At 52.6% G+C, this 23538-nt stretch overlaps 1 protein-coding gene across 1 annotated transcript; it reads right to left on the reverse strand.

Moving 5' to 3' along the window:
* Positions 1 to 4404: 4404 nt before the first annotated feature.
* LIN52 (lin-52 DREAM MuvB core complex component) lies at positions 4405 to 22763 on the reverse strand. The gene is made up of 6 exons (XM_075333611.1): positions 22697 to 22763; positions 12179 to 12253; positions 11717 to 11754; positions 9822 to 9888; positions 9652 to 9735; positions 4405 to 4436 (listed from the first exon to the last, which is right to left on the reverse strand). The coding sequence occupies exons 1-6, from the start codon at positions 22713 to 22715 to the stop codon at positions 4405 to 4407; spliced, it is 315 nt and encodes a 104-aa protein (XP_075189726.1). The 5' UTR covers positions 22716 to 22763.
* Positions 22764 to 23538: the final 775 nt, after the last annotated feature.

A 23538-nucleotide genomic window follows, 5' to 3' on the forward strand; every position in this document is an offset into this window, starting at 1 on the left:
AGAGGAATTCCTGGAAAGCAAAGGTACGTGAAGGGCGCTTGCGCAAAGACACAGAGCAAGTTCCCAATGAGAGCAAGGGGTGAAATAAGTTCAGACCGTGGGAACTAAAGGAGTGCGCATGCGGGAAAACACAGTGAAAGTGACACAGAGTAGCGGAGCCTGAGAAAAAGACAGGCTTCGCTTCAGATTACAAAGACAAAGTATACACTGCTGCAAATTAAAACACATACAAATGTTTTAATTGCCCAAACAAAGGAGATAAATAATCCACTTAATTGTTCAAGACATGCCACATGCCAGATGTGTATATTATATGTGATCCCCGAACTCAAGAAGTTTGAGCACTGGGTTATATGACAGGGGTTAGTGAACATCCCTTCCTCTAAAGGCTGACCGATTAAAAAGTGAGTTAGTTTTAGGGGATTACTATATGTGTCACAGTGAGGAGCTGATAAGGAAGAGTGCAATTTGCTCGTGTTATCTACTTGAAGGGAGAAAAGCCTGTATTCAAAGAGACCAGTTGTAAAACACTGAATTAACTATCCATGGAAATAGAACAAAGCAAGTTCAAGTCATAGGGACTAGAAGAAAGTGCATGTGTGGATGCACAAAAAACCAAAGCAAAACGGTACAGCAGAATTTTTTGGAAAAATCGGTACAGAAAAATAATGAATTGAAAATATATGAAACAGAGATTACTTGTCTGGGTTATCAGAGTCGTGGAAAAAGAAATGTGTCACATAGTAATATGGTTAACTACATAAAATTACAAATTTGTAAAAAGGAATAAGAATTATGCCTGTAATGCATAGAAACGCGCTAGGATAAACCTTTAAAAATTATGAATAAAAATTATGAATAAAAATTATATGGACCATTAAAAATATATATGGTCCAAAAATATTGATATTATTATTATTATTATTATTAATATTAATACTGACCATAAAAAACATTAAAAACAATAAAAAATAATAAAAATAATAATAAAAAATGGTCATGCAGGGGTTCATTACATTCAAGGCTGGGTCTTATTAGTTAAATACTATTACGGGGATGAACAATTAAAATGTTTAAAAATAAATACATATATGATAAAGGATATATATATATAAAACCCATATACTGATGGACATGAAAAATATATAATTTCAATATGAATATCGATAATAAATGATAAATAATAAAATAAATAATATACATTTATAGATGAATATACAATCAATGAAACCTAGTACAAATTTTTTTTAATAAAAAAGGTCCGCTATTTCATTCAGACCAAATGGGTTTAAGGTATTGAGTTTATGTATCCAGAAGGTCTCTTTGCGACTAAGTGCCTCTGGTCTATTATGCACCAAAGGACCAACGGAGCAGGTTAATTATTAAACCAATTATTAAAAATTTTTTGTACTAGGTTTCATTGATTGTATATTCATCTATAAATGTATATTTATTTATTATTTATCATTTTTATCGATATTCATATTGAAATTATATATTTTTCATGTCCATCAGTATATGGGTTTTATATATATATATCCTTTATCATATATGTATTTATTTTTAAACATTTTAATTGTTCATCCCCGTAATAGTATTTAACTAATAAGACCCAGCCTTGAATGTAATGAACCCCTGCATGACCATTTTTTATTATTATTTTTATTATTTTTTATTGTTTTTAATGTTTTTTTATGGTCAGTATTAATATTGATAATAATAATAATCAATATTTTTGGACCATATATATTTTTAATGGTCCATATAATTTTTATTCATAATTTTTAAAGGTTTATCCTAGCGCGTTTCTATGCATTACAGGCATAATTCTTATTCCTTTTTACAAATTTGTAATTTTATGTAGTTAACCATATTACTATGTGAGATATTTCTTTTTCCACGACTCTGATAACCCAGACAAGTAATCTCTGTTTCATATATTTTCAATTCATTATTTTTCTGTACCGATTTTTCCAAAAAATTCTGCTGTACCGTTTTGCTTTGGTTTTTGTGCATCCACACATGCACTTTCTTCTAGTCCCTATGACTTGAACTTGCTTTGTTCTATTTCCATGGATAGTTAATTCAGTGTTTTACAACTGGTCTCTTTGAATACAGGCTTTTCTCCCTTCAAGTAGATAACACGAGCAAATTGCACTCTTCCTTATCAGCTCCTCACTGTGACACATATAGTAATCCCCTAAAACTAACTCACTTTTTAATCGGTCAGCCTTTAGAGGAAGGGATGTTCACTAACCCCTGTCATATAACCCAGTGCTCAAACTTCTTGAGTTCGGGGATCACATATAATATACACATCTGGCATGTGGCATGTCTTGAACAATTAAGTGGATTATTTATCTCCTTTGTTTGGGCAATTAAAACATTTGTATGTGTTTTAATTTGCAGCAGTGTATACTTTGTCTTTGTAATCTGAAGCGAAGCCTGTCTTTTTCTCAGGCTCCGCTACTCTGTGTCACTTTCACTGTGTTTTCCCGCATGCGCACTCCTTTAGTTCCCACGGTCTGAACTTATTTCACCCCTTGCTCTCATTGGGAACTTGCTCTGTGTCTTTGCGCAAGCGCCCTTCACGTACCTTTGCTTTCCAGGAATTCCTCTAACTCTTTGAGCTTCTAATTCTTAACGTAATGCACACTCTCCACAGAATCAATGAATTCAGAAATATTTCTTTCCCTTACAAATAAATAGTTGTCAGAGACATGGATGTGCACTAATCACTCAGTACTCAACAGAGTGAACTTTTTGAGTTCGAGAATCACAATAAGCACACGCACCTGTCATCATATGGATGCGCTCTGAAAAACCAAACAGCACACATTTTCATGTATATTTTTGGGTCAATGTTCTCCCATTTTTAAAAATCCATGTTACATTTATATTTTATTTATTATATATTTATTTCCTTCAATGCTCCGTTATATGCTTTGTACTCAGTAACAAATACTCCTCCTCTGTATTTTTCACGTGTCTATGAGTCACTCCGTTACCATGAGAGCATTGACGTCATAGCTGGTAGCATGGCGTATTGAACTCCTCTATAAGTAACTGGCCTGTGTACTATGCATGTATTCTCTTTTTCCCTGAAGAAGGAGACGGCTTATGTCTCTGAAACGCGTTGGATGCTGTAATAAAGAAAGAGTTTTTCAATATAAACTACATCCTGGCAACAGTGGTTTCTTAGCGCGGCTAAAACCCGATTCTCACATATTATATACACATATATATATATATATATATATATATGCCCTTTTTTTCACTAAGTCTTCACGGGGCTGCTGCTGGAACCACGCGGACACTCATATGCTTTACAAGGGGTTGTGACTGCACAACCGCTCCAGGTGAGTGTATCTTTCTACATCCTTACACGGTTAATACCGGGTAAAACCCTATTTGCGCCTTTTCTCCCCCCTTTCAGCAGTTTCTCAAATCGTTAAGTCTTATGTGCTTTATTTTATAATTTACGTACTGTGAAATTAACTGTAAGAGAATCAGCAAAACTGACCATACGAGAAGTGTTCATTTTTTGGGGGAAAGCTCGAATCCCGACTAAACATGAGCAAGATGCAATTACTAAGCTGGAAAAACTTCACGCCGAGTGGAGAAGTCTTCAAAAAGACCGGAAGAAAACATCGGAAACGGCCAAGAACAAATTTAAACAGTTTGTTGAGAAGTTGAATGATCTCTGTGATATTGTTCAACAAGATGCCTTGCCTCTGATGAAATCGGGAGAAGATAAGGCGTTTCTCGTGAAACAGAGGCAGAAGGGCCCAGGTGCCATGGCTGGAGGGGATCTCAAGTTGTCTCGAGCTGAAGAAATCAAGGCGCAAAAGGAACTTGCAAAAATGAACCGACAAATCCAAGAAGAAACTTTTGATATTGGTGAGTTTATTTTATTATTATTATTATTCTAAAAAGTAGATAATCAAGTAAATAGTTTCATTATAACTGAAAGAACATTGTACATGAGAGCATCATTTGGCATCTTTATGATTGAGTTTATATTCTTAAAATAATACCTATTGATAATTAGAAGTAGGTAATTTAGTACCTATGTATTATTACTATTCTGCTAAAACGACAAGTTTTTATAGTCTTTTTTTTGTTGCTTCTTAGAGACGGATGATGAAGACAAGCTCAAAGAAGTGCTGTCAGCAAACCTCAAACAGAGGGAGGCCACTTATCAATTAATAGTGAATATAGCAATAAGAGGCTAAAATTTAACTTTTAATTCTAAAATATTAAAAGCCCAAGAGGGATACGTGTAACCATGAAACTCCAGTGCTCTGGGATCTAAGATAATAACTTGTTGTAGCACAAGGAGTCAATAATGTATAACAAACACAACAAAAAAACACAAAATACATAAATCATAAATTGAGTGGATTATATCAACCCGTGGGACAGTGGTCCACTTGCTAGGGAAGAAAAAATAATCAGAAAAACTCAATATACCTAAATCAAGAGCTAGATATTGGTCCTCAGTGGAAAGACCAGTACAATTACTATTGCTCAATATACCAATAAATGGGAACAATCTCACCCATGTTCAGTGGTCTAGGGCAGATCAGGATCTCCTCCGTGTAGGTCCTCTTTATGTCATCAGGTTGTCACTGACCCCTACATAAACCTAGGAGATAAATTAAACCTGTTGCCCAAACTTCTGTCCTGACAAGGACAGACCACAGCTGGCCCTCTCTATATACCCCTACACCGATCCTAGCGACGTCCCGACGCGTTTCATCATATAAGACTCATCAGGGGACTCCGGTGTTTTAGATAGAGGCCAGAGGTCCTAAGCCCTCGCTCCCAGAATAACATAAGGGAACCAGAGCCACAGTGATACAGGGGTATATAAATGGTAACGGTCCAATAAGGATTACAGGTCAATTAAGAGACTCACCAGTGGTGATTCAGTTACGCAGGTGGATATGTATCCAATATGATGTATATTGATGTCCCATGATGGCGCCACCTCCTGCATCAACCTCGTGTACACGTGGAACGCAAAACAGCGTCCACGCTACGATCCCACCGCGCACTTCCGGTCTCGCAACGATAAACCGGAAGTGCGTCATATCGAGGGCGGGACCGTTGCTACACGCTAATGTGCACGCTCCAAGCCACAGGCCCAGGGCGGCAATCAATCCGCCTACCGGAAGTGAGGTAATGGGACATCAATATACATCATATTAGATACATATCCACCTGCGTAACTGAATCACCACTGGTCCTCCCCCCCCTTCCCTTTTTCCCTCCCCATGCTTATCATCACGCATGTGGAATTGGATTTCTACTTCTTATATGCATATTATATATATCAGAAGAAACTTTGTTTATATGTATTCTATGTGCGTGTAATGCAATATGTCACATTCCATATGGTCTTTGTTTATAACTATATGGTCCTTTGTTTATCTTGACTATTGCCGCTATATGATCATGCCTCTGCTATTATAGTTCGGATACCTCCATAGTTCTGTATGTTTTTCCTCAATCAGTATATTGGTTGGCTATTGAACCGCTGCAATTAATAGCTTTGAGATCCAAACTGTGATCTATCATATGTGTGTCCTATTTGTCATATGTTAATGCATATTATGATCTCTGTGAGAATCCCCTCTTTACTATGCATTATGATTACTCTTTACATGCTTTACAACCGATCCCCATGCGGACCACTTGAACGCATGCGTGCCGTTCTTGCGCGCGGCGTCCTCCGGATTGCTGTGTCTGAGGGGGGCGGGTGTCGTCGGATCACATGGTGTGATCTGACGTCACCGGCCCTTGATGCGGCGTTCGGCTGGCGTCGCGTTCTGCTATGGCAACGCAGTGCGTCACGAAAGTGGTGCCGGATCTTGATTGGTACACGCGCTCCTTATCTGAGCCGCCTGACAGCATAGCTCCACCCCCCCGACGAAGGCGGTTGCCGAAACGGCCCGTCGGGTAGGCGGACCTTCCGGCTTGGTTTCTCCATATCCTGTCACACACGTGGTAAGCTCTGTTGCCGCTCCGTGCATTATCAGCATTAACCTCCGCCATTCTGGGTGAGCCTATCCTTTGGCCTAACTATATTTTACCTTGCCATAGGCAGTTAATTACCTGCCGGTTTGGGCTTATACAGGTGTGTATATGTCGTTCATCCACTACTCTTATTACATGTGACGGGCTCATTTGGGCCAATTATGTTATGGGATGTATGACATCATCCCCCTTGTATTCTTTGTTGTGGTGATGAAGATTTGCACACAAATGTTGGCCCTTAGTACATAGTGGCGTGTATCACTATAATCGTAATCACGTCATTCATGCACACTTGTGGTTAATTCTGTCGCCGCTTTGGGCTTGTATTAGCATTAGCCACCGCCATCTTTGGGTAGGCTCACCTTTTGGCTCAACCATTTTCCATCCTGCTATATGCAGTAAACTATTTGCCATTCTGGGCTTATACAGGTGTGTATATATTATTTTACCACTACCTGTATTACTTGTGATGGGCTCATTTGAGCCAGTTATTCCTATGGGATGCATGCATCATCCCCGTTGTATCCCTTTATGTAGTGGTGAAGATATAACACACTAGTGTTGGCCCTCAGCACATAGTGGCGTGCACTATTATAATCTTAATCACGTGAATTGTACCAGACTTTGGAGAAGGCAGTAATTGTAACATTGGCTATTATTGTAGCACGCACCCACATTATATATATGATCAAGCATTTCATGCCTGCTTGACCTTTTTGATGTTACTAATGTTTCCAACACGGACTAGTGGTATAAAGTTATATTTGGGATACATATGTGGTGTGTGAGATATACATATGTGTTTACATTTTTTTAGATCTACACGTATGCCAATATATTTATCATCATTTGCCATCTAATGCCTTTCCAAGGTCTGGCGTTTGGTACTTATTGTGACCTTCTCTTGCCGGTTGGTTCTTGTTTGGTGTTTTAATATATTTTATCTGTGTGTCCACTCAGCACTGGTCAATAAAGAATTCTTTTTCACCTTATGGACGGTTGATCGTGTTCTTTCTCTTCTTCTCCAAGATGTCTAAAGAAGAAGAAAGTTCTGTGCTGCCATTTCTGGTTTTCCTAGTTACAATTTATTGTAAAGCTTGGTTCAATGCTCCAAAAGCTCATCTTGCACCAAAGCAAGATTTCGGTATTTTGCATAGTCTATTAGACTATGAAGAATGTGACGACATTGCAGAAATAGCCCTGACCACATTTTCCAACCATTTGTGGTATTTGAATGCAGAGTTGTGGGATTATCGTTTTTGATCCCACCATTACAGACGATGAACAGTTGTTAATGGCTAATAAATTGCTCAGTAGCACAGATGAAGCGTCAGAGCACGTGAGGGTTGTAAATCCAAAAGTTAGGAAAGAAAAATTAAAAGAGGTCGTTGGAGGATTGGTAAATTTACTGACCAAAGAAACATTTACATTCTTTGACCGATTTAATATAAAAACAGATTTCCTAAGACAAAATCCAAACACCCGGCCTCAAAATAATGACTTCCAAGAAGGATTGAAAATTGTCACAACATTAAAAGTAGTTAATGATATGGCTGAGCGCGGGGTTAAATTAATAACCGACTTTACCGACCTTCTGACAAAAGATGAAGAACAAAAGCAACATGTCCTGCAAGTTGTAAGCAAATGCCGAGCATTAGATTCTGACGTTTCAAAAACTGCAACAAAAGCTCTAGAATAGATGACTATGACATTATCAGCTCATGTAGGGGGCTACGTCTGGAGCGTTTCTGTGTCTGGTTTGTATGTAATATATCTCATTTTTAATATTTTAAAATAAAAAATGTCATTAGACTTCTCAGTATTACTTGTTTTTTTTGTTATATTTCTACTTTAAACTCAAAAATATACCAAAAAAACCCCAAAATTTATCACTTAATAACAAAATATATGAAGTCTGCTCCTAGTGGTACCAGGTCACGTTCTTGGGGCTAAAAGCTGTTGTAACTCAGTTGGACTTAAAATAACAATTATGTATAAAATATACATTTTCAAGAACAACATTAGCTTTCTTTTGAGATATTAAGCGTGTTTTTTATTATTTACCGTTCTGGAGTTATGGCTCCATATGTCAGCTTTTTGGCCAAAAATTTGGATTTTTTCAAACTTTGAGGGACGAGCGGCAGGGGTTAACGTCGTTTGATCGAGCTCAAATTTTGTCTCTCTCAATATCTGGAAAGGGGAATCGTTTTGTGGAGTCCAGACGGACAAAATTCCGACATCGATTTTTTGCGGTCACCCTGCGTCCATCACAGTGTGTGCTGCCGGTCAGTCTCTGGACAGTAGAAAGCGCAGCCACCCCAAGGGTCAAAAGCAGAAACAGAAAACACCAAGACTCTACTGAAAAGCCGCCATTGCGCACTACAACCCCCAGGAAGCCGGTCTGCTGCCATCACACTGCTCATGACCTGATCAGAGGAGTCAGAGGACGGGGGGGGGGGTTTGGAGACCACAGAGCCGCAAAGAAGGGGGCCGGGGCTAACACAAAGCACTGGTGGCATATTCCACTCACAATCTGAAATTGTGGCATCATATTGCGTCTTACCCTCCACTCACCTCCAGAGCTGCGGTCACTATTCTGCTGTTACATTGTGTCTTATCCTCCAGAGCTGTGGTCACTATTCTGCTGTTACATTGTGTCTTATCCTCCAGAGCTGCGGTCACTATTCTGCTGTTACATTGTGTCTTATCCTCCAGAGCTGTGGTCACTATTCTGCTGTTACATTGTGTCTTATCCTCCAGAGCTGTGGTCACTATTCTGCTGTTACATTGTGTCTTATCCTCCAGAGCTGCGGTCACTATTCTGCTGTTACATTGTGTCTTATCCTCCAGAGCTGCAGTCACTATTCTGCTGTTGCATTGTGTCTTATCCTCCAGAGCTGCAGTCACTATTCTGCTGTTGCATTGTGTCTTATCCTCCAGAGCTGCGGTCACTATTCTGCTGTTGCATTGTGTCTTATCCTCCAGAGCTGTGGTCACTATTCTGCTGTTGCATTGTGTCTTATCCTCCAGAGCTGTGGTCACTATTCTGCTGTTGCATTGTGTCTTATCCTCCAGAGCTGTGGTCACTATTCTGCTGTTACATTGTGTCTTATCCTCCAGAGCTGTGGTCACTATTCTGCTGTTACATTGTGTCTTATCCTCCAGAGCTGTGGTCACTATTCTGCTGTTACATTGTGTCTTATCCTCCAGAGCTGTGGTCACTATTCTGCTGTTGCATTGTGTCTTATCCTCCAGAGCTGTGTGGTCACTATTCTGCTGTTACATTGTGTCTTATCCTCCAGAGCTGTGGTCACTATTCTGCTGTTACATTGTGTCTTATCCTCCAGAGCTGTGGTCACTATTCTGCTGTTACATTGTGTCTTATCCTCCAGAGCTGTGGTCACTATTCTGCTGTTACATTGTGTCTTATCCTCCAGAGCTGTGGTCACTATTCTGCTGTTACATTGTGTCTTATCCTCCAGAGCTGTGGTCACTATTCTGCTGTTACATTGTGTCTTATCCTCCAGAGCTGTGGTCACTATTCTGCTGTTACATTGTGTCTTATCTTCCAGAGCTGCGGTCACTATTCTGCTGTTGCAGGGTACTTACATTCTTCCAGCCCCAGCTGATAGGCCAGGTTTTGCAGCCCCCGGACTTTTTCCATCAGGTTAGCAATTGTGAGACTCCCCAACTCTGTGAGAAAGTGCTGTGTTAGCAGAGACAGGGGGCGCCCCAAGTGCCGGGAGCGTCCCCCACAATGAGCCCGGCCCCGGCATTACCTTTCAGCATGTCCATGTCGTCGTGCTCCAGCTCCGCCATCCACTTAGGAGGGGAACTCGCAATCGGCTGTAAAGACAAAAAGCGAGAGACTTACTGCACCGCGGTGGTGATGAAGGAACCGCAGAGACCCCAACGGTGCCCCCTGTCACATGACAGAATGCCGGGTGAGGGCCGCCTCCGCACCAGGGCACCGCGCCACAGGCGAGGGGCGACCTGCGCGCCAGGGCAGCGCGCCACAGGCGAGGGAGACCAGGGCAGCGCGCCACAGGCGAGGGCGACCTGCGCGCCAGGGCAGCGCGCCAGATACAAGTGTAACCGAGGTGATGGTGGGGGGACATTGCACCGGCGTCTGGCATTTGAAGTGGGCGGGGCCTAGAACCCCTTTAAAAGTGCAGATCCCGTTTTTTTATCACGTGAGGCTCTGGAACTCTTCCTGAGGAAGTGGTGATGGCAAACTCACTGAATGAATGTAAGAGAGGAATGGATGCTTTTCTTGTTAGCAAAAGTATAGAAGGTTATAAATAGCATAATCTTACAGGTAGATAGAAGAGCGACCTAGATTATTAGAGGAATGGGGGGGGGGGGGCTGCAACACCAAGACAGGTTATTAAACTTGGGGGGTATTTAATTAGGAAAAACAAAGGCTTAGGGGGGATCTAATCACAATGTATAAATATATGAGGGGACAGTACAGAGACCTTTCCAAAGATCTCTTTACACCTAGGCCTGCGACTGGAACACGGGGGCATCCGCTACGTCTTGAGGAAAGAAGGTTTAATCATAACCACAGACGAGGATTCTTTACTGTACGAGCAGTGAGACCTATGGAACTCTCTGCCGCATGATGTTGTAATGAGGGATTCACTACTAACATTAAGCAGAGCCTGATCGCATTAATTGAAAAATATAATATTACCAGTTATGTATATTAGATATTATGACAGGGTATTGATCCAGGGAACTAGTCTGATTGCCGGATGTGGACGAAGGAAGGAAGTTTTTTCCCCATTGGAGCTTATTTGCCACATTGGGGTTTTTTTGCCTTCCTCTGGATCAACATGTTAGGCTACGGGTTGAACTGGATGGACTTAGGCGGGCTTTGCACGCTGCGACATCGGTAACAATGTGTTACCGATGCTGCAGCGATAGTCCCGCCCCCGTCGCACGTGCAATATCTAGTGAAAGCTGCCGTAGCGATTATTATCGCTACGGCAGTTTCACACGCACATACCTGCCGTGCGACGTCCCCTCTGCCCGGCTACCCGCCTCCTTCCTAAGGGGGCGGGTTGTGCGGCGTCACAGCGACGTCACACAGCAGGCGGCCCAATTGAAGTGGAGGGGCGGAGATGAGCAGGATTTAAACATCCCGCCCACCTCCGTCCTTCTCATTGCAGCCGGCGGCAGGTAAGGTGATGATCCTCGCTCCTGCGGCTTCATACACAGCGATGTGTGCGGCCGCAGGAACGAGGAACAACATCGCACCTGTCGCTGCACCGGCATTATGGAAATGTCGGAGGCTGCAGCGATGATACGATAACGACGCTTTTGCGCTCGTTCATCGTATCAAAAAGGATTTGCACGTTGCGATATCGACTGCGACGCCGGATGTGCGTCACTTTCGATTTGACCCCATCGACATCGCACGTGCAATGTCGCAACGTGCAAAGCCGCCCTTAGAGTCTCCCTTCAACCTTAAAAAAAAAACTATGAAACGTGCAGTGTCGAAATGAGCCGCAAGATTTCTAGGAAAGAGAATGGAAAGGAGGGAATGCCCCTGCGACTAGTCACAGGCCTAGAGGTCAAGCAGAAGAACGGGCAGTGAGGGGATTTGTGCCAAGCAACGCCTGTCCCCCCAGACACAAGCGCAACCCCAGGCACAGGGGCGCATACTTACACTCTTAAAGGAGGCTGCGAATTCTGCCACGCCGGGTACTGCAGGAGACAAAGACAAGAGGGCTACAATGAGAAGAGCGGACCCCACCCCCACCCCCACACAAACACACACACACACACGAGCAGCGGACCCCCCCCCCCCCCCCCACAGGAGAGCAGAGGACCCCCCCACCCACAGGAGAGCAGAAGACACTTCCCCTCCCCACAGGAGAGCAGCAGGCCCCATGCCAACCCTCGCCCCACAAGGGAGAGTAGCGAAATCCAACCTCCCCTCCCCAGAAAGCAGTGGGCCCCACATTCACCCTCCCCCCAGAGAAGAGCAGCTGACACCCCCTGGAGACTAGAGGACACTTCCCCACCCACAGGAGAGCAGCGGGACACCACATCCCCTCCCCAAAAAGCAGCGTACACCCCAATCAACCCCCCCCCACCCAGAGGCAGTGACCACAACCCAGACACTCACGCTGCTCCGGCCACAGGTCTGGGGACGCGCGGTCCAGCTTTTCAAAGCTCAGCAACGACGTATCCAAATCCGCACCTAAAATAGCAAGAAATCATCATAAGTCGCATACAGGGATGGGGGGGGGGAGGGACCATCGGAGGAAGAGAGAGGGGAGGGACCATCGGAGGAAGAGAGAGAGGGGAGGGGAGGGACCATCGGAGGAAGAGAGAGAGGGGAGGGGAGGCACCATCGGAGGAAGAGAGAGGGGAGGGACTATCGGAGGAAGAGAGAGGGGAGGGCACCATCGGAGGAAGAGAGAGGGGAGGGACTATCGGAGGAAGAGAGAGGGGAGGAGGGACTATCGGAGGAAGAGAGAGGGGAGGGGAGGGGACTATCGGAGGAAGAGAGAGGGGAGGGGAGGGACTATCGGAGGAAGAGAGAGGGGAGGGGAGGGACTATCGGAGGAAGAGAGAGGGGAGGGGAGGGACTATCGGAGGAAGAGAGAGGGGAGGGGAAGGACTATCGGAGGAAGAGAGAGGGGAGGGGAAGGACTATCGGAGGAAGAGAGAGGGGAGGGACTATCGGAGGAAGAGAGAGGGGAAGGACTATCGGAGGAAGAGAGAGGGGAAGGACTATCGGAGGAAGAGAGAGGGGAGGGACTATCGGAGGAAGAGAGAGGGGAGGGGAGGGACTATCGGAGGAAGAGAGAGGGGAGGGGAGGGACTATCGAGGAAGAGAGAGGGGAGGGGAGGGACTATCGGAGGAAGAGAAGGGGCACACATCGGGGTGGGAGGTAAGAAGGAGGTGGAGTAGTGAGCACCAATGGGGGCCGGGGTAGGGTGGCCTAAGCACTAGGGGTGGCAGAAGGAGGGGAAAGTACTGCAGAGAAAAAGAGGCGGGGTGGCACAGTGGGGGGGTGTAGGGGAGGAGTGAAAAGGAGGAGGGGCAGGCAGCAGCAGAGCAGGGATGGAGGGAGGAGTTGAGGAAGAATGGAGACCACTAAAGGGGGTGGGGTTGGAGGAAGAGGGGGCATGCACTCTTGGAGGGGCGGGAATCAGGAGGTGGGGTGAAAGGGAGAAGGGGCAGTGAGCATTGGGGGGAGCTTGGAGGAAGAGGGGTGAGCACTGGGGATGGTGGTGAGGGAGGATGGGGGTCAGGCGCTGGGAGGGGTGGAGGCAGCGTAAGGAAGAGGAGCAAGCACCAGGGGGATTAGTGGGAAGGGAGTGATTAGTAGAGGCCCAGGGTGTGTGAGGGCCTCAGCCTAAGTGTTTTCTTATGGGCTGATTGTAGCACATCCAGGAAGCTGGTATAAGCGGGGGAGGTGAGGGGTATAAGCGGGGGGGACGGGACAGGCACAGGTGAGGGGTATAAGCAGGGGGGACGGGCACAAGTGAGGTGTATAAGCGGGGGAGACGGGACGGGCACAGGTGAGGGGTATAAGCGGGGGGGGACGGGCACAGGCGAGGGGTATAAGCGGGGGGGACGGGCACAGGCGAGGGGTACAAGCGGGGGAGACGGGACAGGCACAGGTGAGGGGTATAAGCGGGGGGGATGGGCACAGGCGAGGGGTATAAGCGGGGGGGACGGGCACAGGCGAGGGGTACAAGCGGGGGAGACGGGACAGGCACAGGTGAGGGGTATAAGCGGGGGGGGACGGGACGGGCACAGGTGAGGGGTATAAGCAGGGGGAACGGGCACAGGTGAGGGGTATAAGCGGGGCGGGATGGAACGGGCACAGGTGAGGGGTATAAGCGGTGGGATGGGACGGACACAGGTGAGGGGGTATAAGCGGGGGGGACGGGACGGGGCACAGGTGAGGGGTATAAGCGGGGGGGGACGGGACGGGCACAGGTGAGGCGGGTATAAGCGGGGGGGAATGGGACGGGCACAGGTGAGGGGTATAAGCGGGAGGGGGAATGGGACGGGCACAGATGAGGGGTATAAGCGGGGGGGGACTGGCACAGGTGAGGGGTATAAGCGGGAGGGAAGGGACGGGCACAGGTGAGGGGTATAAGCGAGGGGGGACGGGACGGGCACAGGTGAGGGGTATAAGCGAGAGGGAATGGGACGGGCACAGGTGAGGGGTATAAGCGGGAGGGGGAATGGAACGGGCACAGATGAGGGGTATAAGCGGGAGGGGGAATGGGACGGGCACAGATGAGGGGTATAAGCGGGAGGGGGAATGGGACGGGCACAGGTGAGGGGTATAAGCGGGGGGGACGGGACCGGGGAATGGGACGGGCACAGATGAGGGGTATAAGCGAGGGGGGGACGGGCACAGGTGAGGGGTATAAGCGAGGGGGAATGGGACGGGCACAGGTGAGGGGTAGTAAGCGGGAGGGGGAATGGGACGGGCACAGGTGAGGGGTATAAGCGGGGGGGACGGGACGGGCACAGGTGAGGGTATAAGCGGGAGGGGAATGGGACGGGCACAGGTGAGGGGTATAAGCGAGGGGGAATGGGACGGGCACAGATGAGGGGTATAAGCGGGGGGGGGACGGGCACAGATGAGGGGTATAAGCGGGAGGGGGAATGGGATGGGCACAGATGAGGGGTATAAGCGGGAGGGGGAATGGGACGGGCACAGGTGAGGGGTATAAGCGAGGGGGAATGGGACGGGCACAGATGAGGGTATAAGCGGGGGGGGGACGGGCACAGGTGAGGGGTATAAGCGGGAGGGAAGGGACGGGCACAGGTGAGGGGTATAAGCGAGGGGGGACGGGACGGGCACAGGTGAGGGGTATAAGCGGGAGGGGGAATGGGACGGGCACAGATGAGGGGTATAAGCGGGAGGGGGAATGGACGGGCACAGGTGAGGGGTATAATAAGCGGGGGGACGGGACGGGCACAGGTGAGGGGTATAAGCGGGAGGGGGAATGGGATGGCACAGATGAGGGGTATAAGCGGGAGGGGGAATGGGACGGGCACAGGTGAGGGGTATAAGCGGGGGGGACGGGACGGGCACAGGTGAGGGGTATAAGCGGGGGGGAATGGGACGGGCACAGGTGAGGGGTATAAGCGGGGGGGACGGGACGGGCACAGGTGAGGGGGTATAAGCGGGAGGGGGAATGGGACGGGCACAGGTGAGGGGTATAAGCGAGGAGGAATGGGACGGGCACAGATGAGGGGTATAAGCGGGGGGGGGGACGGGGCACAGGTGAGGGGTATAAGCGATAGGGAATGGACGGGCACAGATGAGGGGTATAAGCGAGGGGGAATGGACGGGCACAGATGAGGGTATAAGCGAGGGGAATGGACGGGCACAGATGAGGGGTATAAGCGAGGGGGAATGGGACGGGCACAGGTGAGGGTATAAGCGGGAGGGAAGGGACGGGCACAGATGAGGGGTATAAGCGAGGGGGAATGGGACGGGCACAGATGAGGGTATAAGCGAGGGGGAATGGGACGGGCACAGGTGAGGGTATAAGCGGGAGGGGAATGGGTCGGGCACAGATGAGGGGTATAAGCGAGGAGGATGGGCGGGCACAGATGAGGGGTATAAGCGGGAGGGGGAATGGGCCGGGCACAGATGAGGGGTATAAGCGAGGAGGAATGGGACGGGCACAGGTGAGGGGTATAAGCGGGAGGGGGAATGGGACGGGCACAGATGAGGGGTATAAGCGAGGGGGAATGGGACGGGCACAGATGAGGGGTATAAGCGAGGAGGATGGGACGGGCACAGGTGAGGGGTATAAGCGGGAGGGGGGAATGGGACGGGCACAGATGAGGGGTATAAGCGAGGGGGAATGGGACGGGCACAGATGAGGGGTATAAGCGAGGGGGAATGGGACGGGCACAGGTGAGGGGTATAAGCGGGAGGGAAGGGACGGGCACAGGTGAGGGGTATAAGCGAGGGGGAATGGGACGGGCACAGGTGAGGGGTATAAGCGGGAGGGGGAATGGGACGGGCACAGGTGAGGGGTATAAGCGGGAGGGGGGAATGGGACGGGCACAGATGAGGGGTATAAGCGAGGGAGGAGGCAATGGGACGGGCACAGGTGAGGGGTATAAGCGAGGAGGGAATGGGACGGGCACAGATGAGGGGTATAAGCGAGGAGGAATGGGACGGGCACAGATGAGGGGTATAAGCGAGGGAGGGGGAATGGGGACGGGCACAGATGAGGGGTATAAGCGAGGGGGAATGGGACGGGCACAGATGAGGGGTATAAGCGAGGAGGAATGGGACGGCACAGGTGAGGGGTATAAGCGGGAGGGGGAATGGGACGGGCACAGATGAGGGGTATAAGCGAGGGGGAATGGGACGGGCACAGGTGAGGGGTATAAGCGGGAGGGGGAATGGGACGGGCACAGATGAGGGGTATAAGCGGAGGGGGAATGGGACGGGCACAGATGAGGGGTATAAGCGGGAGGGGGAATGGGACGGGCACAGGTGAGGGGTATAAGCGAGGGGGAATGGGACGGGCACAGGTGAGGGGTATAAGCGAGGAGGAATGGGACGGGCACAGGTGAGGGGTATAAGCGGGAGGGGGAATGGGACGGGCACAGATGAGGGGTATAAGCGAGGGGGAATGGGACGGGCACAGATGAGGGGTATAAGCGAGGGGGAATGGGACGGGCACAGGTGAGGGGTATAAGCGAGGAGGAATGGGACGGGCACAGGTGAGGGGTATAAGCGAGGAGGAATGGGACGGGCACAGGTGAGGGGTATAAGCGGGAGGGGGAATGGGACGGGCACAGATGAGGGGTATAAGCGAGGGGGAATGGGACGGGCACAGATGAGGGGTATAAGCGGGGGGGGGGGGACGGGCACAGGTGAGGGGTATAAGCGGGGGAAGGGGGGGACGGGCACAGATGAGGGGTATAAGCGGGGGAAGGGGGGGGGACGGGCACAGATGAGGGGTATAAGCGAGGAGGAATGGGACGGGCACAGGTGAGGGGTATAAGCGGGGGAAGGGGGGGGGACGGGCACAGATGAGGGGTATAAGCGGGAGGTGGAATGGGACGGGCACAGGTGAGGGGTATAAGCGGGAGGGGAATGGGACGGGCACAGATGAGGGGTATAAGCGGGGAGGGGGAATGGGACGGGCACAGGTGAGGGGTATAAGCGGGAGGGGGAATGGGACGGGCACAGATGAGGGGTATAAGCGGGAGGTGGAATGGGACGGGCACAGATGAGGGGTATAAGCGAGGGGAATGGGACGGGCACAGATGAGGGGTATAAGCGGGGGAAGGGAGGGGGGGACGGGCACAGATGAGGGGTATAAGCGGGGGAAGGGGGGGGACGGGCACAGATGAGGGGGTATAAGCGAGGAGGAATGGACGGGCACAGGTGAGGGGTATAAGCGGGGGAAGGGGGGGGACGGGCACAGATGAGGGGTATAAGCGGGGGGGGACGGGCACAGATGAGGGGTATAAGCGGGGGAAGGGGGGGGGGACGGGCACAGATGAGGGGTATAAGCGGCGGGGACGGGACGGGCACAGATGAGGGGTATAAGCGGGGGAAGGGGGGGGACGGGCACAGATGAGGGGTATAAGCGGGGGGGACGGCACAGATGAGGGTATAAGCGGGGGGGACGGGCACAGATGAGGGGTATAAGCGGGGGGACGGGCACAGATGAGGGTATAAGCGGGGGGACGGGCACAGATGAGGGGTATAAGCGGGGGGGGACGGGCACAGATGAGGGGTATAAGCGGGGGAAGGGGGGGGGACGGGCACAGATGAGGGGTATAAGCGGGGGGGGGGGGACGGGCACAGATGAGGGGTATAAGCGAGGGGGAATGGGACGGGCACAGGTGAGGGGTATAAGCGAGGAGGAATGGGACGGGCACAGGTGAGGGGTATAAGCGAGGAGGGAATGGGACGGGCACAGGTGAGGGGTATAAGCGGGAGGGGGAATGGGACGGGCACAGATGAGGGGTATAAGCGGGAGGGGGAATGGGACGGGCACAGATGAGGGGTATAAGCGGGGAGGTGGAATGGGACGGGCACAGATGAGGGGTATAAGCGAGGGGGGATGGGACGGGCACAGGTGAGGGGTATAAGCGGGAGGGGAATGGGACGGGCACAGGTGAGGGGTATAAGCGGGGGAGGGGGAATGGGACGGGCACAGAGGGTAGCGGAGGGGAAGGACGGCACGATGAGGGGTATAAGCGAGGGGGAATGGACGGGCACAGATGAGGGGTATAAGCGGGGGAAGGGGGGGGGGGACGGGCACAGATGAGGGTATAAGCGGGGGAAGGGGGGGGGGACGGGCACAGATGAGGGGTATAAGCGAGGAGTGGAATGGGACGGGCACAGGTGAGGGGTATAAGCGGGGGAAGGGGGGGGACGGGCACAGATGAGGGGTATAAGCGGGGGGGGACGGGCACAGATGAGGGGGTATAAGCGGGGGAAGGGGGGGGGGGGTATAAGCGGGGGGGGACGGGCACAGATGAGGGGTATAAGCGGGGGAAGGGGGGGGGGACGGGCACAGATGAGGGGTATAAGCGGCGGGGACGGGACGGGCACAGATGAGGGGTATAAGCGGGGGAAGGGGGGGGGACGGGCACAGATGAGGGGTATAAGCGGGGGGGGACGGGCACAGATGAGGGGTATAAGCGGGGGGGGGGGACGGGCACAGATGAGGGGTATAAGCGGGGGGGGACGGGCACAGATGAGGGGTATAAGCGGGGGGGGACGGGCACAGATGAGGGGTATAAGCGGGGGGGGACGGGCACAGATGAGGGGTATAAGCGGGGGAAGGGGGGGGGACGGGCACAGATGAGGGGTATAAGCGGGGGGGGGGGGGGACGGGCACAGATGAGGGGTATAAGCGAGGGGGAAGGTGGGACGGGCACAGGTGAGGGGTATAAGCGAGGAGGAATGGGACGGGCACAGGTGAGGGGTATAAGCGAGGAGGAATGGGACGGGCACAGGTGAGGGGTATAAGCGGGAGGGGGAATGGGACGGGCACAGATGAGGGGTATAAGCGGGGGAAGGGGGGACGGGCACAGATGAGGGGTATAAGCGAGGAGGAATGGGACGGGCACAGGTGAGGGGTATAAGCGGGGGAAGGGGGGGGGACGGGCACAGATGAGGGGTATAAGCGGGGGGGGACGGGCACAGATGAGGGGTATAAGCGGGGGAAGGGGGGGGGGGACGGGCACAGATGAGGGGTATAACCGGCGGGGACGGGACGGGCACAGATGAGGGGTATAAGCGGGGGAAGGGGGGGGACGGGCACAGATGAGGGTATAAGCGGGGGGGGACGGGCACAGATGAGGGGTATAAGCGGGGGAAGGGGGGGGGACGGGCACAGATGAGGGGTATAAGCGGGGGGGGGGACGGGCACAGATGAGGGGTATAAGCGGGGGGGGACGGGCACAGATGAGGGGTATAAGCGGGGGGGGACGGGCACAGATGAGGGGTATAAGCGGGGGAAGGGGGGGGACGGGCACAGATGAGGGGTATAAGCGGGGGGGGGACGGGCACAGATGAGGGGTATAAGCGGGGGGGGACGGGCACAGATGAGGGGTATAAGCGGGGGAAGGGGGGGGGACGGGCACAGATGAGGGGTATAAGCGAGGGGGGGACGGGACGGGCACAGGTGAGGGGTATAAGCGGGAGGGGGAATGGGACGGGCACAGGTGAGGGGTATAAGCGGGAGGGGGAATGGGACGGGCACAGGTGAGGGGTATAAGCGGGAGGGGGAATGGGACGGGCACAGGTGAGGGGTATAAGCGGGAGGGGGAATGGGACGGGCACAGGTGAGGGGTATAGCGGGGGAAGGGGGGGGACGGGCACAGATGAGGGGTATAAGCGGGAGGGAAGGGACGGGCACAGATGAGGGGTATAAGCGGGAGGGAAGGGACGGGCACAGATGAGGGGTATAAGCGAGGGGGAATGGGACGGGCACAGGTGAGGGGTATAAGCGGGAGGGGGAATGGGACGGGCACAGATGAGGGGTATAAGCGAGGGGGAATGGGACGGGCACAGATGAGGGGTATAAGCGAGGGGGAATGGGACGGGCACAGGTGAGGGGTATAAGCGGGAGGGAAGGTACAGGCACAGATGAGGGGTATAAGCGAGGGGGAATGGGACGGGCACAGGTGAGGGGTATAAGCGGGAGGGGGAATGGGACGGGCACAGGTGAGGGGTATAAGCGGGAGGGGGAATGGGACAGGCACAGGTGAGGGGTATAAGCGGAAGGGGGAATGGGACGGGCACAGATGAGGGGTATAAGCGAGGGGGAATGGGACGGGCACAGATGAGGGGTATAAGCGAGGGGGAATGGACGGGCACAGGTGAGGGGTATAAGCGGGAGGGGGAATGGGACGGGCACAGATGAGGGGTATAAGCGAGGAGGAATGGGACGGGCACAGATGAGGGGTATAAGCGGGAAGGGGAATGGGACGGGCACAGATGAGGGGTATAAGCGAGGGGGAATGGGACGGGCACAGATGAGGGGTATAAGCGAGGAGGAATGGGACGGGCACAGGTGAGGGGTATAAGCGGGAGGGGAATGGGACGGGCACAGATGAGGGGTATAAGCGAGGGGGAATGGGACGGGCACAGATGAGGGTATAAGCGAGGAGGAATGGGGACGGGAACAGGTGAGGGGTATAAGCGGGAGGGGGAATGGGACGGGCACAGATGAGGGGTATAAGCGAGGGGGAATGGGACGGGCACAGATGAGGGGTATAAGCGAGGGGGAATGGGACGGGCACAGGTGAGGGGTATAAGCGGGAGGGGAAGGGACGGGCACAGATGAGGGGTATAAGCGGGAGGGGGAATGGGACGGGCACAGGTGAGGGGTATAAGCGGGAGGGGGAATGGGACGGGCACAGGTGAGGGGTATAAGCGGGAGGGGAATGGGACGGGCACAGGTGAGGGGTATAAGCGGGAGGGGGAATGGGACGGGCACAGATGAGGGGTATAAGCGAGGGGGAATGGGACGGGCACAGATGAGGGGTATAAGCGAGGGGGAATGGGACGGGCACAGGTGAGGGGTATAAGCGGGAGGGGAATGGGACGGGCACAGATGAGGGGTATAAGCGAGGAGGAATGGGACGGGCACAGATGAGGGGTATAAGCGAGGAGGAATGGGACGGGCACAGATGAGGGGTATAAGCGGGAGGGGGAATGGGACGGGCACAGATGAGGGGTATAAGCGAGGGGGAATGGGACGGGCACAGGTGAGGGGTATAAGCGAGGAGGAATGGGACGGGCACAGGTGAGGGGTATAAGCGGGAGGGGGAATGGGACGGGCACAGATGAGGGGTATAAGCGAGGGGGAATGGGACGGGCACAGATGAGGGGTATAAGCGGGGGGGGGGGACGGGCACAGATGAGGGGTATAAGCGGGGGAAGGGGGGGGGACGGGCACAGATGAGGGGTATAAGCGAGGAGGAATGGGACGGGCACAGGTGAGGGGTATAAGCGGGGGAAGGGGGGGGGACGGGCACAGATGAGGGGTATAAGCGGGAGGTGGAATGGACAGGCACAGGTGAGGGGTATAAGCGAGGGGGAATGGGACGGGCACAGATGAGGGGTATAAGCGGGGGGGGGGACGGGCACAGATGAGGGGTATAAGCGAGGGGGAATGGGACGGGCACAGATGAGGGGTATAAGCGGGGGGGGGGGGACGGGCACAGATGAGGGGTATAAGCGGGAGGAGGAATGGGACGGGCACAGATGAGGGGTATAAGCGGGGAAGGGGGGGGGACGGGCACAGATGAGGGGTATAAGCGGGGGGGGACGGGCACAGATGAGGGGTATAAGCGGGGGAAGGGGGGGGGACGGGCACAGATGAGGGGTATAAGCGGGGGGGGGCGGGCACAGATGAGGGGTATAAGCGGCGGGGACGGGACGGGCACAGATGAGGGGTATAAGCGGGGGGGGGACGGGCACAGATGAGGGGTATAAGCGGGGGAAGGGGGGGGGACGGGCACAGATGAGGGGTATAAGCGGGGGGGGGGGACGGGCACAGATGAGGGGTATAAGCGGGGGGGGGGACGGCACAGATGAGGGGTATAAGCGGGGGGGGGACGGGCACAGATGAGGGGGTATAAGCGGCGGGGGACGGGACGGGCACAGATGAGGGGTATAAGTGGGGGGGGGACGGGCACAGATGAGGGGTATAAGCGGGGGGGGGACGGGCACAGATGAGGGGTATAAGTGGGGGGGGACGGGCACAGATGAGGGGTATAAGCGGGGGGGGGGACGGCACAGATGAGGGGTATAAGCGGGGGGGGACGGGCACAGATGAGGGGTATAAGTGGGGGGTGACGGGCACAGATGAGGGGTATAAGCGGCGGGGACGGGACGGGCACAGATGAGGGGTATAAGCGGGGGGGGACGGGCACAGATGAGGGGTATAAGCGGGGGAAGGGGACGGGACGGGCACAGATGAGGGGTATAAGCGGGGGGGACGGGACAGGCAGATGTTGAGGGGTATAGGCGGGGGATGAGACGGGCACAGGTGAGGGGTATAAGTGGGGGAAACGGGCACAGGTAGCCGGTATGGGCACGGGGAGGGTGCGGGCCCTGTCGCATCCCCTCCTCTTTCCGGTCGCGGTCCATGTTCCCCACTTCCTCACCCTCAGCGGCCGCCGCCATTATTTGAAGCAGTGTATATCACGTGAGGCATGTGTGTCTTGTGATTGGTGGGGAGGCGAGGTCAGCGGACGATACGCCCAGCGGCAGGATCTGCCCGTCTATGTCACCATGGTTACTCACCGGCGCCATTTCCGCCAGGAGTCATCATGGCCACCTGAGGCGTCGTTGTGACCTAACCCGGTAATGAATCTCTTCAGACTATCAGGGGTTAGGGGTCACGACCTTCCTTTTTTATCTTCTCAGAACCAATGGATGAGTCTGGATTGGGGGCCGTGTTAGCCAGCAGCCAATAGGGAGCAGGTGGGCGGAGCTACGTGACATTCTTAGTCTGTCCGTCTCCAGAGAAGGGTGAATACGGCAAAACACACAATGCTGCGGCTCCGGCGGCTGGTGAGGGTGAGGGTGAGGGTGAGGGTGAGGGTGAGGGTGAGGGTGAGGGTGAGGGTGAGGGTGAGGGTGAGGGTGAGGGGTGAGGGTGAGGGTGATGGGGGGAGAGCGGGGGGAGCTCTGTACATATAAATGGGGGAGAGCAGGGGGGGGGGGGCTCTGTACATATAAATGGGGGAGAGCAGGGGGGGGGCTCTGTACATATAAATGGGGGAGAGCAGGGGGGGGGCTCTGTACATATAAATGGGGGGAGAGCAGGGGGGGGCTCTGTACATATAAATGGGGGAGAGCAGGGGGGGGCTCTGTACATATAAATGGGGGAGAGCAGGGGGGGCTCTGTACATATAAATGGGGGGAGAGCGGGGGGGAGCTCTGTACATATAAATGGGGGAGAGCAGGGGGGGGGCTCTGTACATATAAATGGGGGAGAGCAGGG

Source organism: Anomaloglossus baeobatrachus, unplaced genomic scaffold, assembly GCF_048569485.1.
Source record: "Anomaloglossus baeobatrachus isolate aAnoBae1 unplaced genomic scaffold, aAnoBae1.hap1 Scaffold_999, whole genome shotgun sequence".
NCBI lineage: Eukaryota > Metazoa > Chordata > Amphibia > Anura > Aromobatidae > Anomaloglossus > Anomaloglossus baeobatrachus.